Raw genomic sequence first — 25,318 nt, forward strand, 5'->3', positions numbered from 1 at the left:
ACCCAAAAAGTATTGCAGTTTCATTTAGTTACAGTCAGTAATGGCAAGAAGTGCAAACCTGCCTTGGAATCTATCTATCTATCTATCTATCTATCTATCTGTCTGTCTGTCTGTCTATCTATCTATCTATCTATCTATCTATCTATCTATCTATCTATCTATCCATCCATCCATCCATCCATCCATCCATCCATCCATCCATCCATCTCAAGCATGAATTATCAATATGATAAGTGTGATGAATTGTAGGTGTATTTTTTTATGTTTGAATTGCTGTATGTAAGTTTTAGTCTCCTGACCCACTTGTCAGACCAAATTTGCACCCCTGGATAGACCACAAGGGGGTGATTGAGCCCCAGCAAGACTGTACAAGTGCCCTCTTGGTCACAAATAATAGTTGTATGTGTCTATTCTTCAAGATCCATTTCAGTGAGGAGAGGCTTTGACCCAGGAGAGTTTCACAAGCTTCGTCAAACTTGGCCACCCCCTCTGTTGCGTTATCGACTGCCTGTGAAGACTTGACATGTTACAAATGTACAGAAGCCCTGACAAGTCACCACAGAGCTGGAAGTCCCACCAATACAGCACCAATAACTTTTTTTGAGAAAGTGTCAAATTTGGGCAGGTATTTGAACCCCAACCAGGGGTGGAAATGGCCCAGAACACCCCAGGAGTAAACGTCAGGAAGGAACAAAAAGATTTAGAAAATCTCGGAACTATTTTTATAGGGAAACTGCGTATACTCAATTTACTCTGTTCTAAGTGTGTGCATGAAACAAGGTGTCTGGTGAATGTACCTCAAGTTCCACCTACGGTCTATTCAGCCAATGGAAAGTCATGGTGCTGCCTACCCAGTCTCCACGGAAAGACACGGTAACGCACATGGTGTAACGTGAATGGTTGGAACGTGAACGTAGCCAATAAACTCCACAATCAGTAGGAAAAGTGGTGTTTTACTTCCTAATTTCCTCTGACTTTGGCAGCATTCATTTAGGTATCTAGTCTTCAATATAATTGATATTTTTGGTGATTCATCTGCTTGTTGTTGAAAATGTCCGTCAGTAAAATCAGTAAATATTCAAGATAGATTAGCACATTAGCCAGTGCACCTCAAGTGGAAGGTAATGACTGATACTGAGCCAACTAACCTGTTAATGTCAGCCATTCATTATGTGCTAGTTAGTTATCTAAATATAAACAGTCTATAATATTGACTTGTCTAAGGTAAAAGTAAAGGGACACTGAATGTTTTTGAAAGTGTAGATTCCATCATGAAAGTGTAGTTTAGTTTTGGTTGCAATAGTGGTTGTTTTGACAAGTGTTTGATGTTTTGCCGGCTCTTTGTAGTCTCTGCCTTGTTGAACAGCTTGTTTGGATTCCTGCATGTTAGGTCACTAGTTAACGGTAGTTTCAGTAAAAGTGTCACTACATTTAAGAGACTTTTTTTGTTTTCATGTGCTGCTGTTGTTCTTTTCCTGCGCTCCGTAGAAATGGCATCATCTGTATTTAAGAAAAAAAAATAAATAGGTTTTAAGGACTGAAGTTTAAGCTGCAATTAAACTGTTTAAACTAAATTCCTGGTGTTTAATCAAAGCATTAACGATGAGCTCTGTAATGAACAGGCCTAAGCTGGATAGAGCGCTAGATTTATTTGCAACATTCAGTCAAAAACACTGTTGATGGCAACATGCAAAATTTCAGTGTTTTTTTTCTTTCAGCTTTAACAAAAAAAGGTCCTCTAAGGACCTCTAATGTAAGGTAGCACTGATAAACAAACACTCAAAAGCTTTCAGCTCTTGAAATATCTTAATATTTTAAAGCAGGAAATGCGTTAGATTAAAGCATTCATTGGTTGGCTTTGAAAACTATGAACAGAAAGGTTATTTTAAGGTATATTTCAACATAAAGTTCTAGAAACAGGTATATTAGTATGTGTATTGTTTTTAAACCAGGCCATTTCCAGAATTTGTAACACTGTGTTTTGTCTCCTCTGAAGCATGATTGCACTATTTCTCTTGGTCTGTCTATTATGTAACAGAATTGAAGAGAAATTGTATAGTTATGTTATACTTACAGTATAATAAATCATAATCATTGAGATTGCAATATTGGAATCCTGGATTGGGAAAGGTTTTTTATTGCATGCTGGGCAGTGACAGAATATTATGTGTGCTTAAGCTTTGCCTGAAAAACAGAAAATGAACAATAGCTGACATGCAGGCTTGCACTTGATCATGTGCAGCTAACTGGCTATTACAAAAAGTTTCTGAGTAAAATCTAAAGACATTTGCTGGAACACAATACACCGATCAGGCATAACATTATGACCACCTCCTTGTTTCTATGCTCATTGTCCATTTTATCAGCTCCACTTACTATATAGGTGCACTTTGTAGTTCTACAATTACAGACTGTAGTCCATCTGTTTCTCTGCATACTTTGTTAGCCCCCTTTTACCCTGTTCTTCAGTAGTCAGGACCCCCATGGACCCTCACAGAGCATGGACTATTTGGGTGGTGGATCATTCTCAGCACTGCAGTAACACTGATGTGGTGGTGGTGTGAGTGGATCAGACACAGCAGTGCTGCTGGAGTTTTTAAACACCTCAGTGTCACTGCTGGACTGAGAATAGTCCACCAACCAAAAATATCCAGTCAACAGCATCCTGTGGGCAGCGTCCTGTGACCACCGATGAAGGACTAGAAGATGAGCTATCGTCTCTGACTTTACATCTACAAGGTGGACTGACAAGGTAGGAGTGTCTAATAGAGTGGACAGTGAGTGGACCCAGTGTTTAAAAACTCCAGCAGCACTGCTGTGTCTGATCCACTTGTATCAGCACAACACACACTAACACACCACCACCACGTCAGTGTTACTGCAGTGCTGAGAATGATCCACCACCCAAATAGTACATGCTCTGTGAGGGTCCATGGGGGTCCTTACCACTGAGGAACAGGGTAAAAGGGGGCTAACAAAGTATGCAGAGAAACAGATGGACTACAGTCTGTAAGTGTAGAACTACAAAGTGCACCTATATAGTAAGTGGGGCTGATAAAGTGGACAATGAGCGTAGAAACAAAGAGGTGGTCACAATGTTATGCCTAATCGGTGTTTAATTTCACCTACTGCTTAAAATACTCAGTGGTTCCTCTGTGGATCAATTTCCAGTGATGGTGTTTCTTGTTCAGTTTTTGTTCGGCTAAAGATTCCATTCTGTTTCATGTTTGTTTTCATCCTGTGAACTTTTTTCTACGCTTAATTGGAATGACTCTTGTATAAACTCCAGTAATCAGCTCTGGAAGGGAAGGTGCACAGTGATGACTGGGATCGTAAAGAGCCCTGTCACGATGATACAGGCTACCCAGCCTAGGTGCAAATTAGCTCTGCATTCTTCCTCCATTGGGTTGACAGGCTATAGAGCAATTCTTTGTGTCCTAAACTCATATCTCCTTGCCAACATTTTCTTAAGCAAAAATAAAGACAATACTTGTTAGTTGAATCCAGTATCAACATTATATAGTGATTGACAGTAGACAGGGCAGCGGAGAATAGCAGCGGCAGCTGTATGCAAAAGTAATACAGTGACTCCCAGGCAAATATTCAGCACTCATTGAAGAAGCATTCCATCTTACAACTACAGTTCAATATGTTATTTGTCGTTTTATGCAGTATCCTATATTGCAGGATTATTTCTCTCAGCCTCATCTGTTTGACAGGATTTACAATTTTATATAGTTTTTATATTTTCATTCATCACTGTTCTCTCACTACAATATTCAGCCTGCGTTAAGCAAATATGTCATTTCTGTCATTTGAGTAACCCATTTTCTCCTTTGTAATGAAGACAGTTACTACAGTCGGGTGCAATACGATATTCAGCTTCCTACATATGTGCCCTCCTTCTTTATTCACTAGCTTAAAAAAAGGCACCCTTAAAGCAATTGTAGTTACTTAAAATGTCCCCTCGTGTTCAAGATACATCATCAAAATGGAATTTCCTAGTATTTATACGGAAAAATCTCACTCTGGAAACGACTGTAGCATCACTGTAAAAATGAATAAGCATGTTTACAATAAAGGTAGTGATGGTTAAATATTTCATTTTTGGCATAGTTTCACTCCAAGTGGCTGAAGATGCTATGCTGATACACACTGATATACAGATATATACTGGAAATTCTATTACATGCAAAAACCTACATGGAATAGCTTATTTCACATTATGCACACACATGCAACACCTTCCTTGCATGCAATACTCAATTTATAGACAGCTCACCTGCATGATGCTACATTCTTAGATATGGTTTGAAGCTCTTGAAAGCTCTTTGTTTCGAAACAGTGCTTTGAGGTGCATATTAAAGTGGCCAAGTCATGTGATTTCAACAAACGAAGCTTCAGAAAGTTTTGTGGTGTGACGCTAGGGCAGGGGTGTCAAACTCAACCACTAAAAGGGCCATATTAAAAAATCTCAACAAACCCGTGGGTCAGAGAACGCTTGTGTTTTTTTTATATCTTTTTAATTAATGTTGTGCTATAGCCTGAACTGGCCATTATTTATTCAAAATACGCAACTTCAACAATAAAATATAGGCCCTTGTAGTAGACCTTGAAATATTACATGGATAACTGAAATATTCGAAAGTTTAAATGCCTCCAGGAGCTCTGTCTTTTAAAACTACCTATTTGCTTGAACTAGACACCTGGCATCCTTTCTTTGCTGCAAAGTCATTAAGGCTTGGGCTCAGTTTCTGAACTGCTGAGCTGACATTCAGTGTTTATGTTGGTTGAACTGCAGCTGAAATGCAGCTAGTGTGTTTGGTGATATGACTGGAATTGTGTAGAATTGAGTTGAAACCGCTGTCCTATGGATTGCTGTTGGGATAGGAGAGTCAGAGCACACATTACTTTGCAGTGCATGCTGGGGACTGTAGTGCAGCGCATTGTGAAATGGGCTAATGTTAACAGAAAATTAAAATACTTTTGCGGGTCGGATAGGATTGTTTTGCAGGCCTAATCTGGCCCACGGGCCTTGTGTTTGACCCATGGGCATCATTTCCCAAGATTTAACAATACTTGGCAGACAGTAACTTAGTGATACCGGGTCCTGAGCAGATCTCCTGACATGTTACTGTCCCACCAATATGCAGTATAACATGGCTATATTTAAATACAAAAACAAATTGTTTTCCTCTACAAACAGTTGCTAAATCTGTAGCACCTTTATTTTGAGCACATAATATAAGGTGAACATGATTAAAATATAAAAGCATAAAGATCAATTTTATATTAGGCCTACATATGGGAGACAAATTCAATATGATGGTAATGAAAATAATCATAATGAAAATGTACACTAATAAAATCAGGTTTCGGAATGCATATATTGCATATACAAACTGGTTGACCACGCTTTCCATTCAATTTTGCGAAATGCCGCCCCCTAGCCGAAACACAATCAAAGGTTCTCTCAGGTTAGGGTTAGGTTTCGATAGGTTCAGTGTGGCCGACACTCTATATTCTAATAGTATTTTGAAGTATCTGAATGGGTTTTACTATCACTGTAAACAATTTGCAAACTAATGCTGTCAAACCTTACCATGGAACAAATTGCATGCGGAACAGAGGACCTGCATGAAGAAGACTTGTCAAAAGTCATGTTCTTTTGTCTAGCCTGAGTGCTCCACCAGTTTCTTGAGGCAATGACAAAGAAGCTTCAAAATGTTTCTAAATGCAAATGCATTTTCGTGGTTTCACTTGCAAATAGACTTCATGCTGTAGGACACATTCAGATAGTTCATTTACAGTAGAGTATGATGGTAGCACTTAAATATACATGTAAATCATGTTTTTAGTCATGCCTCTGCTTTTAGCTCCATTGTATGCAGAGATTTTTCCACTAAAGACTCTTAAAAAAAAAAAGTAAAATTAGGATAAAAACATACTCAGCTGCTTTCTTTTATGGGGTCAGTAAATGGTCTGGAGCATTAAAGCAATTTAGCACAGTTTGGTAGTATACTATAATCTGCAATTGAAAAAAAAATGTTGCAAGCCACGGACACCACGCCTCCCATCCAAAGGGATAAAACAGTGTCTTAATAAGAGGATTTAAGGAAAATACATTCAAATTGTTTATTTTCTCCCCAGCCTTTCACTAGGATTGTATTATCTCTGCAAAATAGCATGCTTGCAAACACTAGCACTGTTTTGGTATTCTATCAGGCAAATGCTTTGTGCTGATTAAATTTGTAATGCCGTATGAGAATGAGTAGGTGTGCTGTCCTGGTGATGATAATTTTGGGGTGTAGCTATCATTCTGGATGCAGATTGTCTTGCAGCAGTCGTCCAAACTGATAACATGTAAGCAATTAACTTCTTAAGTTATGATAAACGTGCATGTGTTTCAGAGGGGCAGAGGATTCATCTGTGAGCTGTTTCGAGGCCAACCGTCAGAATTCAGGAAGAAGATACACTACATGTGCAAAAGTATCCAGACGCCTCTTCTAATTAGAGAATTCAGCTACTTTAAGGTGCACCCAGTACTGACACAAGCGTTTAATTGTTCAACACACAGTTTGTGTAATCGTCATAGAAAAGCACTGACAAATAGAATGGGACACTTTAGCCACAGCCACCATGAGTCTTGAGCCATGTTAGATTTTAGATAGAAGGTATGAAGCACTACAGCACTGGGCAGGGGAGCAGTGGAGCTGCATTTTCTAGACGATGGAACTCCATCCAATACCTTTGGGTTGAGTTGGAGTGATCCAGAACTATTCATACAACATCAGCACCTCACCTCACTAATGTCCTTGTGGCTGAATGCACTCAAATCCTCACAGCAATGTTCCAACATCTAGCATAGGAGAGTAGACACTGTTACTGCAGCAAAGAAGAGAACAACTCCATATTAATATCCTTAATTTAGGAGGAAACTTTGGATGAGCAGGTGTCTACAAACTTTTGGACTGGGACTGTTCGGAATGGTACTAATGCATTTTGTGCAGAAGACATTTTGGGCAGATGATGTCATTTTTTTGTTTTAAGGAGTGGCACTGCTGAGGTGCTGGTATAGAGGAGGAGACTATGCAAATTAACAACCTGGAGTGATGTACATGTCAGAACTGACTGGAAAAATTGTATGTTATTTAATGCCAGGAACAAGGATCTACAGTTATTTTGAAAATCGTAGTGTGAGAGAAGACAGATTTGTTTTTAAAAGCAATCTCCTCTTTTGTGTTTTCACATAAAAACGCATGGTTTTTTTCTTAAACCATTCTTGTTTTCTTATGATTTTTTTTTTTCATCTGTTTAACAGTTTTCTTTTACTTTTTTCCTTATTTTTGACTTTTCCAAAGTTAGCTCTTACTAATAAATAAAGAAAATTTAAGTTTATCGACTTATTTTCATGTATCGCTGTTGTCTGAACAAAACATTGTATCTCCAAAATAATATAAAATACAGAAGGAAAAAATGTGCTTTACTTTTAATGTACGTCAGTGGAACCAGACTTTTTTCCAAGTAGTTTTGGAGTTTTCTTCCAACAGCAGTGATACATATATATATATATATATGTGTGTGGTCATAATGTTATGCCTGATCGGTGTGTATATATATATATATATATATATATATATATACACACCGATCAGGCATAACATTATGACCACCTCTTTGTTTCTACGCTCATTGTCCATTTTATCAGCTCCACTTACTATATAGGTGCACTTTGTAGTTCTACAGTTACAGACTGTAGTCCATCTGTTTCTCTGCATACTTTGTTAGCCACCTTTTACCCTGTTCTTCAGTGGTCAGGGCCCCAATGGACCCTCACAGAGCAGGTACTATTTGGGTAGTAGATCATTCTCAGCACTGCAGTAACACTGACGTGGTGGTGTGTTGGTGTGTGTTGTGCTGGTACAAGTGGATCAGACATAGCAGTGCTGCTGGAGTTTTTAAACAATGTGTCCACTCACCGTCCACTCTATTAGACACTCCTACCTTGTCAGTCCACCTTGTAGATGTAAAGTCAGAGACGATAGCTCATCTGCTGCTGTACAGTTTGTGTTGGTCATCCTCTAGTCCTTCATAAGTGGTCACAGGACGCTGCCCACAGGATGCTGTTGGCTGGATATTTATAGTTGGTGGACTATTCTCAGTCTAGCAGTGACATTGAGTTGTTTAACTGGACTACAGTCTGTAATTGTAGAACTACAAAGTGCACCTATATAGTAAGTGGAGCTGATAAAATGGACACTGAGTGTAGAAACAAGGAGGTGGTCACAATGTTATGCCTGATCAAAAAACGCAAAAGTCAGAACACATGCTCATGTATGTCTTCCCCCCATTCAACAGTGTTTCATCAATGACAACTAAAAAGTCACTGAGTAAGTATAATCACTGGAGTGAGACAGTATGGGAGCTAAATATTAATTTGTAGTAATATAGTATATATGTACGTGGCATTTTCAAATAATAATGTTTTAAATTAATAATGTCAAAAACATTTTAAGTTTCTCCCCATTATGATCTTTGAAATGCTGGACATTTTTTTGACTTCATCATCAGTCTAATTAGGCAGTTTGTAGATGATTTAGGTCATTTAAACAGCAGGTCATAGTAAACCTGTCTAGAGCTGTCTGCACTTGCTAAATGTTACCATATGCTGCAGGTTTTGCACAATCCCTTATAAATCTGTCCCAAAGTGTCTGACATCATTCAAACATAGTGTTTTAGCCTCACAGAGTCTTTCTGGGGATATTGAAATATCACAGTAGATACAGGCCCTTTTTAAGTACTTTATCACTTCCATTGCTGCTTTGCAAGTTTTACTCATGCTGAGAATCTGACTTGCTGGTAATTGTTTGCAGTGGCTATTTCACCACCTTCCTCAGTGTGATCAGAGGACATTTTTCTCCCATGGGCTTTAATGGGTTTCTCCTGCTTAGTGCAGGAGCTGCTTTGCGGTAGCCAGCGCGGCCGTAAGATTGTGTGGGCTGCGGGACACGGTGGGAGAAAACCTGCTGGAAGCGCTCCTGCTTCAGCTGCCAGACTGTCTGGAGTACATTGTGGATCATGCAAATGGGACCAAGGCCTATAATGAGCTCTACCTAAACTGCTTCTGTTCACAGGGCTTTGGAAAGCCCACCCCCACCTCCCCTGGTGTCTGCTGGACAGGAGAGCCATCTTGAAGAGAGCACAATGAAACAGAAAAAAAAAAAACTCTTTTTGAAGAAGGTGCAACTGCGGCCATAGAACAGAGACAAATTGCCTCTTTTCCCCAGTTCCCCAGGCCACGCTCCAACAGCATTTCCATTCAGCCATGTTCACCCCCTGGATTTATTTCATTATCTTTTCATTTTGCCTCATTCTGTTAAGCCTCCCAAATTGGGAATCCCACAATGTCATAGTAAAAAGGTTCTCAATGTGTACATTTAAATTGTTACACAGGTTTTACAGCATCTGGTTTTGTCGCTCAAAGCCTCAAGCAAACTCACAGATACAGCAGGCCTCATTTATGAAAATCCGAGGAGAGTAAATATGTGCAAAATGCCTGCATGGGCACATTTTTATAAATATCTGCATTAGAGTTCCCACAGCTCTGCATTGCCTCTGACAGGTTACGGAAAACCGTAACATTCAGCATTGAGAAAATTGCACTCGCATACGGTAACTAGACCAGCATAATCCATTACTTTACATTACTATTGGGGATTTTCTCATTAGTGTAGATCTATGCACATGCTAATAGTCACTTAATCACAGTGAATAATGGTTTTGTAGTAAGTCTGGAATTGTGGTAAACATCTTTGTCAAACAGACAGCGACCGTTATGGAATGATGTAGCTTCTGGTGAAAGTTAAAAAAAAATAAATAAATAATAAGTCTTACACAAAACAGCTAAAAGGATACAGATACTGTCTGAACACTGAAAATGGGGCATTCCAGATTTTTTCTTTCTCTCCAAATGATGATGTTTCCATTTCTTTTCTTTCAAAAGAACTCTTTCGTCTTTCTTCTTCCCCCGCCCTCTGCAAAAGTTGCTGATTGAAGGAGCTGAATAAGGCTGTTGAGAGAGGGGACTGCAAATCAAAGCCCACAGACAGAGCTTTGATTTCTCTCCTCTCTTTCATTATTTATTTCATTATTTATCTCTTTGACTCTTGTCTGTGTTCACGTGTTGGTGCAGGAGCTCTAGGTCTGAGAGTTTGATATTGCAGCTCGCCCACCGTCCACGTCGGTGCTTTTTCCTTGCGGAGGCCTGCGGTGAACACCGCGCGCAGGGAGAAGTCCAAATCTTCACAAATGAAACGCGTTGTGAAGGGCATATTGGTAATGGAGGCATTCATTCAGCGTTTTGCATACGCATGACCTCTTTTTCTCTCCTTTTCAGGGCGCTTTCTGTCAGTGAACGGCTCGGCTCTGGAAGGGCCGTGGGTTCTGAGTCCGTGGCTGCGTGCGCTCTATTGGCCCTGTGAATTGGATGTGACAGTGTTTCTGCACCCCAGGCAGAAAGGGCGCTACACAGTGTGGCTCATCGAGAGAGATAAACCTCCGCTGGCTCTGCTCACTACCGAACCTCCCCACATCACAGGGTAAGTTGCCCAGAATGCCAAACTCTGACTGCTCACTGTCACCATGACTTCTGACAGAAGCATAATCCCTAAGAATGTACAAAAATCAATACAGCTGCAGAGGTGGTGTCGCCTCAAAAGTGATAAAAATTAATAATACTAACCTTTGGCATGCTCTTAAGCTAGCGGAACAGCACCGATAAGCTAATGCACAAATAAGATCGTCCTTTCTTTCTCTGATTGACCAAAGACAACTGTCTACTGACTAAAAGCTACTTTCAGTACTCTGTGTAGTCCAGGTCTTGTTGTCATATACCTTTTCATGAACAATGTCAGTGTGTTTATTTTGACCCTGGTTACTTCATTGAACTCCACTCACCTAGCTAACCTTGTCAACTGGACCTTATGAGGAATGTTAAATACTAGCAGCAGTAGTTGCAACTCAAGCTTAGTAAATTCCTGGCCAAGCACATAAATACTGCTTTAAGCTTTGCAGCAAAGGACATTTACCAGATTAGCAAACTGTGGTGTTCCTCTGACTGAACCCAAAATCATGTCCTGCCACTGTATCACAGTCACAAAGACATCTGTGTGCACCATAATCATAACATCATTAATCTAATCAGTCCCACTGCAGACTTCCTAAAGTTGTATCATATGCAAACATGTACATATTTTATTATTTTATAAAACATATTAAGGAATGGATGCAGTCATATTTACAAATATAAACTTGCATTAAAAAGAAAAACCAACACTGTAGCATTTTAAGTTTGTAACCTGGTTGCCTAAAAAAGTGGCCGTATAGTATTTTAGTCTACATTGTATAAATTACTGCTGAATAAAAGAACAACAATTGCTAATCTGACAAGTTATTATGGTTATTATATTATGGTATTATGGTAGTGTAATTTACCAAATTTTTAATAACTTAATTTGAAAAGGTTTAGCAGTTAGCCTAAATAACACTATACATTGTTCAAAAATCAATGTCTTATCTGGTTCCTGGTCAAAGTAACCTGGTTACCTTAAATGCATAGTGTTATTTAAGCTAATTATTGAACCTATTTAAGTTATTAAATTATTACACATTTGATAAATTACGCTACCATTCAACAATTTGTAATCACTTTATTAGCAGTTGTTGTTCTTTTATTCAGCAGTCATTTATACAGTGTAGACTAAAATACTGTAAGCTACAATTAATAGTATTTCAAGATGTATTAGTCAATATTTAAAGTTTTTAGAAACCTGAATTTTTTTAAATGATGAATAATTTACTGTAATTATTTACAGTTATCTGCTTCGAGATTTGATCACCATGTTTTATGAGAACTTCAGTCTCAGTGTTCTACAGCTTTTTTATTTGTTATGGAATCATAAGGGCTCTCTTCATTACTCTGAACACATTTTATTGTTTCTTCATTTTATAGCTTCCTACAAATTAGTTGGAGCCTATAAAGCTGTACAGTGGTCTCAGCTTAATAGAGTCTTTTTGTATGTGCATCTATGTATCTATCTATCTATCTATCTGTCTGTCTGTCTGTCTGTCTGTCTGTCTGTCTGTCCCATCCATCCATCCTCACTAAGACTGTACTGTAATCACTAAGACCGTACCATAATCACTAAGACTTCTAGCCTGTACTGCAGTCTCTGCAAATACAGGTTTTCGAAATGTCATATGTCCCTCAACAACAATCCCTGACATTTAGCTCAGATTGCAGTATAAAAAGCTTTGTAGATTCCTTACATCCCCAGTAGGGTGAAAATGCAGGAAGGCTATATTCCACAGTCTTCGATTTCTAAAGCCAGAGTCTTCAACTGTGTAAAATCCTTTATTTTTAAGACAATTTAACTGCTTTAAGAGCTTGGGAAACTGTTCTTAAGCAATTACGTGCCAGTACTTGGGCTTTTGCTTCCATTGCTTAACAGCAGTAATAGTGTAAAGAAAACAATTAGAGCTTGAAAACATGTTTGTTCAGATTACCAACAACTGGCACTTACATCTTTTGCAGAACCATAGCCGCCTTCAATTAGATTTTAATCATGATCCATGTGCCATTGTGCTCATAAGCGCTCACACCCTACGTCATGTGGCTTTCAGTTCCAAGAGATGTAATGGACTTAAATTGTTTTATGTTGTCTAGGAAGCTGTTAAGCACTAATAACATCTACCCAAATATCTTGCAGCTATTGCCACTTGAATTTTGGGAGCTTGTGAAATATGCACCTTAAAACTGAACAGTTCACAGCACAAATGTGGCGTTGCGCAGTTCAGTGTCCTTCAGGCCTTTATTCTTTCTCTGGCTTTTTCTCGTTTGTTGGATTTGCCTCTGCCACAGAACTGTGTGTCCTCCAAGAAGAAACAGCATGTGTGTGTGTGTGTGTGTGTGTGTGTGTGTGTGTGTGTGTGTTCAGCCATGCATACGGAGGACCGATAGGGAGAAGTGTTCCGAGTCATTACAGCGGTCCTCTTGGGGTCATTATTTTTGATCAGTCAACCAGTCCTCTTATTTTTGTGTGCTTCTGCCCACATCTTTACCCTGGATCACACAGTGCTGTGGCCAACCGTTTGCATTTAGAGGAAAATATCTAGTAAACAAGTCACAAGCGCTGCATTCTGTATTCTATATATACATACATTCCAGAATTAATCAGGCAGATTTTGCATACCGAAGCAAAACATGTGCATTACTTAACATTGGGAGGCACCACAGTTGGCTGACCTGTTCGCATAAAGTTATAGTTACAGTAAACTTCATGACTCTGAACTACTTTATATGGTGCAAATTAATGTTTTAGTTCAAGACATTTCTTGATTCCGCTTCTTTAAAGAGATAGTTCAGTTAAAATCAAATGTACACAATTTTCTCGCTTTTAACCCAAATGTAGTCAACTAGCCAATATGTTTTTGTTAGTCACTGGATCTACTAGGCTAAATTTGCTAATAGTTAACAGGAGCTTATACTCTGTCTCCACCCCATCTGCATCTTTGCTCCATTTGTACTGCACTTGTGCACCACCATCACACATGCATATAGCACATTACCTTATTGGCACCTGATGACACTACCTGATCCATACTGCACATGTGTGAGCATTTTATGGCAGTAGATGAGCCATAACAAAACGGTCATAGTCCCTAGTAGTAATTACATGTGTATTTTTCACTCCTCCGTGCTCAGTTGGCATGCTATCCTACCTGTTTATCAGCGAAAACACAGCTTTAAGGTATAATTATCTACCTGAGTGGTTTTGCTTTGTGTATGATAACATTCATAGCCTTTATGGACACTACAGTGACAATAGCAAAACAAAGCTGGGCTTAATCAGAAGGCTCCCTTCTGAAAATAACAGCTTCTACTAACAAACAGTGCATTGTACAGCGGGGTCCAAAACTCTGAGACCACTGGCGCAAATGCTTCTATTTGTATTTCTTTCTAATTAAATATAATGTTTTTCATTACAAATGATATTATTAGCATACGTTTTAGTGAATACTAGAATCTTTGAATGTTTACATGAATTTCAGAATTTCTTAGTTTTGGTTTGTCCCCTAATAAGATGACAGAAAAACATCTGACCTTGTTTAACAAAGGCATCAACATGGTCAGTTTCACACATTTGGTTCAGTGTAAATAGTGGCCATAGAAATGGTGCAGAATTAAATATTGAATATCTCTTCATTTTAATTGTTATAGCTTTCTTTTTTTATTTATTTTTTTTATCTAAGCTGGCAAAGCTGCACTACATCCTATCTATCATTTACTGCACCTGTGCATTACAGTACATAGGGAGTAGGGATCCATTTGAGATTCAACTGTAGATATAACTGGCTCTCATGCCAAACCAAAAATAATATTAGTTTTACTTATATTAAAATTATATTATATATGAGCAGGTTTTTATCCATATTCCTCTCACCTCAATGTGCTCCAACCTGAATGTTTTCATCCATGAATGAATGGCAGAAACTAAGTACTAGGCCTTGGTACTGTGCCTCTTAGTCCTCTTATTCAGGTACCATGTGGAAAGTAACAGTGAACAGTTAAATCAGGTTGGGTTGGGAATCCACCTTTTTATCCAGTAATTTTGTAAAAACCCTTCACACTGAAGCAGACGTGGGACCAAGCACTGGACATTTACTGTCCGAGGGTTTGCAGTCACTTAGCCTGATGGCTTCTCCACTAAAGCCATTTTGCCTGAGGCTGTTTAAAAAGGCCCATTTCGCCTGATGTACGAGAGCCGAGACATGATTTTTTTTACTCAATTTTACTACATTTTTTTCGGAGATATGAAGTCCTTTTTTGATATGTGAAACCTGACTCTGTGGTGAGAAGATGTCCTAAAATATACATTGTTTTAACATAGGTGGCGGTTTGTACGGGTTATCTGTCTGCTGCACCAAGTGCATCTAACCAGCAAAGCTGCATTTCTAGGTCTTATTTATGCAAGGTACAATAAATGAGACAGTAAAGTAGGATATCACATCACCCAGCATGTTTAAAAGTTCAGTTAACATAAGGAACTCCAGACACAGGTCTACTTAATACTAAAGTAGCATTAAACTAGGAAAGAGAATAAAGCTACTTATACAGTGGTTTCTGCATCAAACGCTGGTTTATAGTGATATGCATGTCTGGTGCATGTTCAGAATTTGCTAAAATTGGAGTACATCTAATGAAATATACTTCCCACACCTAATCCAGTAATACAATGTCATAGGAAGGCAAACATGTGGTACAGATTGGGCAACGCTATAAAACCTAATGCAGGTGATGTGCATTGAGTTGTTTATGTAGTTTCTGATGCTGCATTACATAGTTATGTAAAGAAATTGATGAAAGTATTTAATGTGTGTAAAAACAGTAGCAGTTATCTTGAATCCTGGGAGTTTTTTCTTTCTTTTTTTTTGGTCCATTTTTACAGATAATAGTAATCAGATGTACTTGACATCAACATCAGTCTGATATCTGTTGTACGTTAAGCTGGCCACAACTATGAGGATTTGGTCAGTTGCATTTGGATTGGCTATAAATTCATGTGTATGCTGTTTTGTACACAAGTAATCTGTCTGATGGGAACTATTACAAGCAGTTGCCCACTCAGCACAAAATATGTATTTGCTTAGTTGGTTAAGTTATGAATTTTACAGAAAAAAACATAGTTTAAAAGTTTTTTAAGATGTACTCATGACACATACCACTTTGCTCCCTGTTGGTATGCTTTTGGTGCAGCCCCATTTTAAAAGTCTGGCCCTACAAGTCATGCAAAAACAATAGTTTGTGGTTAGTAACTTTGCAAGTCAGTCAAACAGCCCTTTCCTGTCAAAGTAGGCAGTCATTCTCAATGTTACATGACAAAACATACCAAACATTATGAAGCATGTGATGATGATTGTGATGGTTTGGCATGCAGTTTGCATTAAAGTAATGTGGATATAATCTTTCTTTACAAGTTAGCTATGTTAGCCTCATAACTCCAGACATGTCTTGACTGATGGACTGTGTTTTGGAAAAAGGAGGGAAATTGTGTACTATTCCTTTAAGGTGTGGTAATTTTAAGTGCATGGTATTCTAATTGGTTGACATATTGCATATGTATGATAGAAGCTTCTTATATCTTCTATCGCTTGTTTAACTCTCTGTCTTGGGAGCAGCGCTTGTAGTGTCACTGATGGGATCAGAGTGAGGGTTGATACGCTCATTTGTAGTCAGCTGAAGTTGCCCTCCCACTCCACATCCCTCCTCGGCACTAGACCCGCACCCCCCAAAGAGGAGCATGCCTCACTACACATAGCTCAGAAGCACACGGTGAAAAACACACTGGCAAAGTGAGCAAAAATAGCCCAGCTGAGTGGCAGACTCTTTATAGGGAGCGCTAGGCTGTCATCTGTCTGCATGTAGTGACAGGACTGACTTTGGATGAAGCAATATTTCGGTCATATTACACTTAGCGCACTGTACAGGGTCAGGGGGCTTTCAGCACAAACACGAGATTTTACATTCTTTTCAGGTCATGCTTGGCATACTTGTGTGAACGTCCTTGGCTTGCTCTTAATAAGTGCATGTATAAATGCTGTTGCACAGTGAACCTGACCCAAATAAATGACACTTAAATGCAAAATATTCAGACTTTTTTTTCTCCCCTCTAAACTTTGCACACCGGATGTGTTTTTTTTAAGAATTTTGTGCAGCAGAAAAACAAGAAAAATGAGCAGAACGGTTTCAGTGCTCATTTAGGAGCTGAGACTTCATGAGTGTTTTCACATGTTGTGCAAATGTCAGTAATCCAGACTGAGCTGCTTTTAGAGAGCCTAGCACCACAGGTGATGAAGCCAGGGGAGGAGCCAGAACCTTTTCAATGGCCTGGTCAGGTTAGACCCAGCGATTTTATTAGGGTGTCAAACTGCGAGGGAAAAAAGATGCAGTGTAATATTATGAGAGAGTAATGTTTGGCTGGGTATCAAGCTAATCTACTGTAGCATTAGCAGGAACTTCTACTCAGCACTGGATTCCCCTCTGATGAAATCTAGCCTGCGCCATTAAACCCACGCATATACTCAGCTGTAAAAGGTATTTAGCTTACATGATAAACGATAAACATTACTATGTGATAGTAAATCTTGGCAGATAGTAATTTTTGATAGCTACTTATTCATGCCATTGTATAGCTTACTTAATATAATGTGGCTCACAGAGCAGCACTGCTAAAGTGTACTGGGCAAATTATTAGTGTGGTCATAATTCTGTTAAAAAAGTAACAATATAATAGCATTATTAACTGGTTTTCCTTTACAGTATGTGGAAAATATTATATGTTTTGATCACTGTACTATGTCTTATCTCAGCCAACGTCAGCTGCTTCCTTAACAACAACAAACAAGAACACCATTAAGGTTCTGAGCAGCGTTCACTCGCCTGTGAGTTATGCTAATTACTGAGTGCACCGTCAGATCAAGTGATGGCAGATTTTCACAATGAAACTGTTTACAGGAAGTAGCAGAACTTTTCTGTGGTAACTGTTTCACTGATGATGGCTGTCTCACTTTGTTTAGCTGGAGTGGCCAGAAGGGTGGCCAGGGGAGCACCTTATGCCCCTGGATGAAGCAGAGGACAAACTAGTCCTACTGACGTTTGTCAAAAAGTTCTAGTTGCCAGGTTGTCATCACGGCCAGAGACAGCATTGATTGTTTGAGTGAGTTGATGTCGCCTGTGAAAGCAAAAATCAATCAGGGGGCTATTAAAATCATGTTGCCATCTGAAAAATCACATTTGGTGTGCAAGATCATATCAGTTATAAAAACTGAAATAATGAAAGTTCAAAACAGTGTACTGACATGTAGCTGCACCCCTCGGACTCTTCTGAGCATCTCTTATTTTGAATTTTAATTCAGTTTAGTGACTTGGTTCTTGATAATGCTTAGTGTCTGTCTTTTTACACGTTGCATATATTTTAAATATGCTTTTGTGACTTGTTGAAGGGGATGTGTCTGCTCTGGGATGTTGGCAGTGGAAACATTCTATATAAGGATTTATGTGAGGCATTTCAGAGATTTACATTCTTCATATTCATTATGTATCAGGACTGTAAGGAGGTATTTGTTAAAAATAGACAATAACATATGAATAAGCACAATAAATAAATAAAACACATTGTGATTTTATGTATCTGTGTGTTAGCTTAACCGTTTCCAAACGTCTCCTTCAGGATGCCCACAATCTTAGCAAAAGGGTTCTATATGGTCTCAAAACAAGGTTCTTTCATAGTAGCGGAACCCTTTGTGGTGATGAAAAGAACCATTTTTGGAAGGTTCTTTAAAGATAAAAATAGTTTTTCCATTATGGAGAAGAACCATTTAACTAGGCTCAGATGGTTCTTTGAGTTGCCAGGTTGTCACAGTGAACAGAGACAGCATTGATTACCTGTGAAAAGCAAAACCTGTGAAAGCAAAAATCGAACAGGGTGCTATTAAAATCATGTTGCATTGCCATCAGTAAAACAGTCACCAAGGAAAAGTTATACTACTTCATGTGTTTTATGGTGAAAATCTGCCGTCAGTTATGATCTGACGCTGCGCTATATCATGGTTCTGTATCATCGCTGTCCAAAGAAAAACAAGTATCTCCAAAGTGGCAACAATGTCCTTTACTTGTAATTTAATTCTAGGTTGAGTTTATTCATTCATTCATCTTCTGAGCTGCTTATCCTGCTGGCCTGCTGGAGCCTATCCCAGCATTCATTGGGCAGAATGCAGGAAACACCCTGGACAGGTCACCAGTCCATTACAGGGCAGACACACAGACATATACAATCACACACACACACACTCATACATAGGGGCGATTTAGTGTCTTCAGTTCGCCTGACAGCATGTCTTTGGACTGTGAGAGGAAACCTGGAGGAAACCCACGCAGGCACACGGAGAACATGAAAAACCCACAGAAAGGACCCTGGCTGACTGGCTGGCGAGTTGAACCCATGTCCTTCTTGCAGTGAACCCAGGTTAAGTTTAATTTAAGTGATTTTGGAGCATTTCTATTGGTTCATTTATCATGAAATATTCACACAGTATAAAGGACAACTGCCATGTTCAAATAATGTTGAAAAATATAAATTTACAGAAATTAAGATCCATATTTTTCAGCAGTGACAATATGTAACCATTGCATTAACTCCAGAAGTCTTGAGGGGTGCATTATCCATAATTTTAAATTAGTATCTAGTTCAATTAATCATTTTTTTTATTAAACTAAAACAGATGTGACACTGATGGAATTGAACAAATCCATACAAAGACTAGAATGTACTAGAAGTCAAGAACCAAACCTATGTTCCTCTAACAATTTTTCTCACCAAGATATCAATAATTTTGTTAAAAAAAATCTTGTTGAATTTGACTATATTTATGTTTATTTGTAATTATTCTAATACTGCTGTAATGTTTGCTGTCAAAAACACATTAACTACTGAGATACAGTCACAGTAAAAGGAACAGTTTTAAATAAACAAAACACGCTTTTGCACAGTACTGTATCTCCGTGCACTTTCATCAGATGAGTTTTCTTTAAGCTGTAGTTTGTGGTCTTTTGTTGAGAAATACGTTTTTTTTCTGAGCCGAACAAACATAGAATCAGAACTTGAACCAGAAAGTCTGTTGTATCGTTACACTCCAACTAAGAACTATCTAGTGAAGTTCCAAGAGGCAGTGGAAGCCACAGCGCGCCTTTTTTTGAGGCCAACTCCAGCTCCACTTTCTACAGCGTACTTGGGAATGACTCACCGAATTGAGAGAGAGAAAAGTGTGTCAGAAGGCAAAATTAAATATGTATGTAAATGAAAACAGTCAAATCCCCTGCAGATTGTTCTCGCCTGAGGGATTACGTGCTCCGCAAAGTGCAGCACACCTCTGTGGCTAAGACAGGAGCCCTCTGCACCGCCATGCGCTCTCCAAAATTCTGCGTCACAAGATTAGCTTTGTATTCATTAACTGCTCCCAGCGGCTAATGCACAAGCACAACAGCATTCAGGCAGGGAGCCACTCAAATCCCGCAGAGTGCTGTCAAAGGTCAGATGCAGAGAGTACACGTTACCCTGACACAAGCTGAATCTTCCATCAGCACTGAGGCCCCGTGGCATCCCCTGTGGGAAAGAGCACATCCTGAGGGGGAAGCAGATGAAACCTTTAGAACTTTCCTCTACTGTTTTCTGGGAGCGCGCATGGTGTTGCATGAGTCTCTCAGTGCTGTGTGACTCCTCTAAGCAGATTTGAGTCATTAGACGTGGGTTTATTTGTGTTGTTGAATCTACATCTTCACAGTTCGTACTATGTCAGAAATGGATCATTTGCTTACCCAAGCGGATGGAATTAATGGTGCTAAGATGCTTTTAAGCCTTTATAATATATCTATGAACCGATAAGAGCGTACCTAAGCCTAAGGTGGTTTACAAAGTTTGCATGTTGCCCACAGGGTTTACTCACAAACAGATTGCAGCTGAATCATATACTTTATATTGGGCTGCTATGTAAGTGTGCTGTAAATAAATGTATGAAGTACATTCTGAAGTAGTTTAATTGTGTTGTTTTATCAGTCACCAGACTGTTGAGACTATTCACCTAGATGAGATCCAATTATTGGCTGCATCCTTTTGATTTGACTAATTGGTCTCGACTGTATTGTTGCACATTTCAGCTGAGCTCGGCTGCCTCTTATTTGCTCTTGATCAACACCTGTTTTCATCAGTTAATGAGAGCTAATGCACCAGCGGGCTAACACATGTGCATGTGTGAGTTTGATTATTTTCTTTTTTCACTTGTTGTTTTGAAGAACTACCATTTTCCTCGTCTGAATTTGTTATCCACAGCATTGCAAGGTTGCCTGTGCACAGTTTAACCCCTGTCAGGTCTCCACTGATCATTCTTATAGCTCAGTCAGTCTGCATTTGTTTGCCTCAGACAGGCTTTACATGATAAAACTTGCATGCAACTTTAGTTGCTTGAAACTTGCTTGAAACTTTTTATTTTACATTTTATATTTTATATTTGAACATTTTATATGAGTTGCATGATGTAAAGCGTCCTGCGACCTATTTGAAACTCAGCTGCAACAATTGCAAGTGTCTCAACTTAGCAACACAAGTTTCATGAAACAGCCAGTCAACCCATGATGTTGATGTCAAACAGCATACTTTTAAAGAAGTCACTGGTTCACAAGATCAGTGGCCAAGAAAATCAAACAGATGATGATTTATTGGATGGTTGAAAGGAGAATTTTATGCAAGGTCCATATTTTTTACCTCAGCCATGACAACAAATGTATGTAGGTTTGAAGCTAATATTCATGTAACCAACTGGGTTTACTAGCCAGCTAATAGAAACCTCTGCTTAACTGGTTGATTCTGCTCTTTCGTCTTTGTTTAGTCTGCTGTTATTGTGGTCTATGAAGTTAGATTTTTCATTTTCTTTTCTTTTAAAGACTCACAGAGTGGAGTTTCATTTGTTATCTAAAAGCAGAAAACTATTACAGAAGGGAGAGAAAGATACAGTCCTTGACATTTCTAGGACAGGATAAAGTGCAACTGAATTTAACATTAATTTTCAAAGGTTAATGTACAAAGAACAGGTTACAATGTGTAATATGTAGGATGGATGGATGGATGGATGGAAAAATGCTACAAATGTAAAGAACAAGTCACAGATGATCTTATCTACACTGTCACTGACAGTGTGGTTGCATTTGAGTCCCCTAAGGAACAAACAATCTAAATGTACCCTCAAAGGTACAACATGGTCCTTAAAGGGATAGTTTTATGCATCTAAATCTGTGTGCTCATCATCAGGAGAACATTTCTGACTGTAAAAGAATGATTAAAATGCATCCTGTTATTTTTGTTTATTTATTATTTTTTTTTGGGCCAAATTTTGTCTCTTGGTAATATAATGGTCAAAATGGTTCAGCTTAAGACTACAAGAGGTGGAGCAGTATGCCAGTATGCATTACCATGGCCTGCCCTGTCTGTTACTCCCAGAAAGCTCACAGACACACAGGTTGCTACCAAGCTAGCTACCACAGCCACTAGCTACCACAGCAGCGTCCACAGACAACAATATCAAATGCAGACTCTTGCAAAAGCATCCGATGCACATACTGTATACAGATAGAACATAATACACCTAAATAACATGAAATATTAGTTACGCTGCTGATTAAATTGAAACAGTTACAAGAAAAGCAGTCCAAGCTAATTTGCTTATCGTTTCGAGCAGTGTTTGAGATTCGCATTGAGGAAATGGCAGTTTTGTTCACTTTACTTGTTGGTGGACAACCAGATAACTCTGTTCACACATCACATTTACAGTGTTCTACAATGAAATGCTGAATGTATATTCTCAAATCTGAATATCTGTCTTTGTGTATCGTTTGCATACTTCAGGTGAAGCTTGAATCGCCTGCAGCTGCTGTACATTTCTGTGTAACTTGGTAAATAATGGAAGCCAACGCCTCTCACTTTCACTTTTTCCAACTTCAAACTTTTATACTTCACAATTGGTCGGCATTGCTTTTGTAAATAGTTCACAATTAAGAAGGACTGAAAAACAAACCCATGCTGCTCTTTTACAGTACTTGTGTCTTGCACTGCAAACAGTGTCTTTGGAGTGTTACCTGGGAGCCCCTAAGCAGCTGCCACAATCCATTGTGAAGGTTTTTTTTAAAAATAAAGCTCAGTGAAACCTCAGAGGGAATATATATTTAATTTTCTTGGGACAATTTGAACCATTCTTGTATGCTTTCTTTGATACCTTTCAGAACGTTTTTAAGTAGTAAAATGAAATAAAAGCCTTGAGTCAGTCCACCTTGTAGATGTAAAGTCAGAGACGATAGCTCATCTGCTGCTGCACAGTTTGTTTTGGTCATCCTCTAGTCCTTCATCAGTGGTCACAGGACACTGCCCACAGGACGCTGTTGACTGGATATTTTTGGTTGGTGGACTATTCTCAGTCCAGCAGTGACACTGAGGTGTTTAAAAACTCCAGCAGCACTGCTGTGTCTGATCCACTTGTATCAGCACAACACACACTAACACACCACCACCACGTCAGTGTTACTGCAGTGCTGAGAATGATCCACCACCCAAATAGTACCTGCTCTGTGAGGGTTCATGGGGGTCCTGAGCACTGAAGAACAGGGTAAAAGGGGGCTAACAAAGTATGCAGAGAAACAGATGGACTACAGTCTGTAATTGTAGAACTACAAAGTGCACCTATATAGTAAGTGGAGCTGATAAAATGGACAATGAGTGTAGAAACAAGGAGGTGGTCATAATGTTATGCCTGATCTGTGTAACTAGAGGTGAAAGATGGCTAAAATTAATCACTTTTCTTTGGAAGAAAAAAACAAACGTTACCCCAACAAAGTCGATTTAATAGGCTGCGATCCTCATACAGTCTCCCCTGAACTCCTGGTCCCACTTAAACTGGCTTAAAGCTACCCTATTCCCTATTCTGGAGAGTCTGTCAAAACTTTTAAAAGCACAGAAACCTACCGGCTCTTCACGTCAGGGTAGGTACAGGATCCCATTGTGTTGCATAAAGAGTTTAGATTTAGATTAGATAACTCACTAATGTTAACAGCTGAGAGATAAAGAGTTGTCCCCCTAATGGAGCTGCAAACAGCTGAGTATAACTTTACTTTTCTGTTACGGAGATTTAAATTCGAAAAAACATAAACCTTGAACATAAGACTCAATGTTGTGGGTCAGAAAACCATGTCGTGTTCCGACAGACATAATTTTATAAGTTTGCTAGTGCAGTTAGTTCCACAGCTCCAGTTGTGCAACGCCCGCAAAGCATAATTGTGGTTTCCCTGGTTTAAATATGTTTTATTATTAGCTAATTAATCCCGTCTGGAGCTGAACGAGGTGTGAACAGCAGAGAAAAACACTAAACTACACAGGGGGCTCCAAGCCTGGAGTCTGAAAACACTGAATTAAAGGTCTGTGTGTCTCTCGTCATTTTCGGCTTCTGTTGCGTCTTGCAGGTGAATCATTCACAAAGCACAGCAAATTGAAAGCATCGCACAGCGCAGTCACTCCCTGATACGCCCCTTAAAATGGTGGCGACTATACAGTGTGACCATGCGAAACGCGAGAATACATTTCACAGGCCTTAGGATGTAGCTGTGAAGTGTGGTGAGTGGTGTGGAATTGCTCAATGTTCAGTTGAGTCGAGTAAATCACCAAATTTCACCTATAAGGTTATTTGATTGGTTTGAACCTTCTTCAAAACAGTTCAATATCATCTAATGCTGTATCATGTTCCACATCCAAACATATAGTGAGAAGGTCACTTTTCTGACATATCAACATTGCACAGTATTGTTTGTCAAGGCCGGATAAACGCTCAAGCTCAGTTACTTAGCTTTTTCTTTACTCTCAGCAAGATATTGCTCCCAGGTTTCTGATTGATCCACTCACTGGATATCACTTCATTATGATGTAGCACACCAACAGCTTGGATGGAATGAGTCCAGGCCATTGGGGCTGGAGAAGAAGTGCTGCCAGTAGTCTGGCCCCTTAGGTTAATAGACTGGAGTCTTCTCACCACAATCCCCATATGATTGCTGTGGACTTTTAAACTCAATAATTTACTTCCATAAACCTTTCAATGACAACTCAGCCCTCCTACGCTTCTGTGGACCAATCTGTATGAGTAAAGAAGCATGGAGGAATTAAGGGGGGAGGAGAGACTCTTTTGCTCAAGGGTGCCTGGTTACAGGCGGTAACCAAGCAGGCAGAAGCCCACAGGGCTAACATCACACATTACCCCTTCACTTCTTATTACATGGGCTATTCCTTCTCTTTCTGGTTTACATTCAGCTCAGTGCAGTAGCTTTCATCATTTCTCCCTCCATGCAGTCTGTTCCTGTCTTTGTGTATGCTCTGTGCTCCTCAAGCCCTTCACCACTCCCCTCTCTCTGCTCCATCCTGGCATTTAAAGGCCTGGCATGGCCATTACTCCAGCCTGGATCCATTAACTGGAGACAACAAGGCTCATAAATACACCTGTGAAAAACATGAAAATCAATATGTGCTTGTCATCCACCAAGGGCTTTGGCCATCATCCATTGGATGCCGTTTCATGTGGCGGCAGGCAGAACGAGGCGATCCGCGAAATCATTAACGCAATACTTCAAACGCGTTCGAGGCAGTGAAAAGCCTTTACTTTTCCTCCTCCATTTTTA

General features: G+C 39.3%; 1 protein-coding gene across 1 annotated transcript in view; it reads left to right on the forward strand.

Moving 5' to 3' along the window:
• Positions 1-25,318, forward strand: part of alk (ALK receptor tyrosine kinase) — a 296,309-nt gene that overhangs the window by 87,935 nt on the left and 183,056 nt on the right. The window contains exon 3 of the mRNA XM_036592647.1: positions 10,397-10,598. Within this exon, the coding sequence (XP_036448540.1) occupies positions 10,397-10,598 (202 nt within the window). The remainder of the gene's footprint in view (positions 1-10,396; positions 10,599-25,318) is intronic.

This window comes from Colossoma macropomum, unplaced genomic scaffold, assembly GCF_904425465.1.
Source record: "Colossoma macropomum unplaced genomic scaffold, Colossoma_macropomum, whole genome shotgun sequence".
Classification (NCBI taxonomy): domain Eukaryota; kingdom Metazoa; phylum Chordata; class Actinopteri; order Characiformes; family Serrasalmidae; genus Colossoma; species Colossoma macropomum.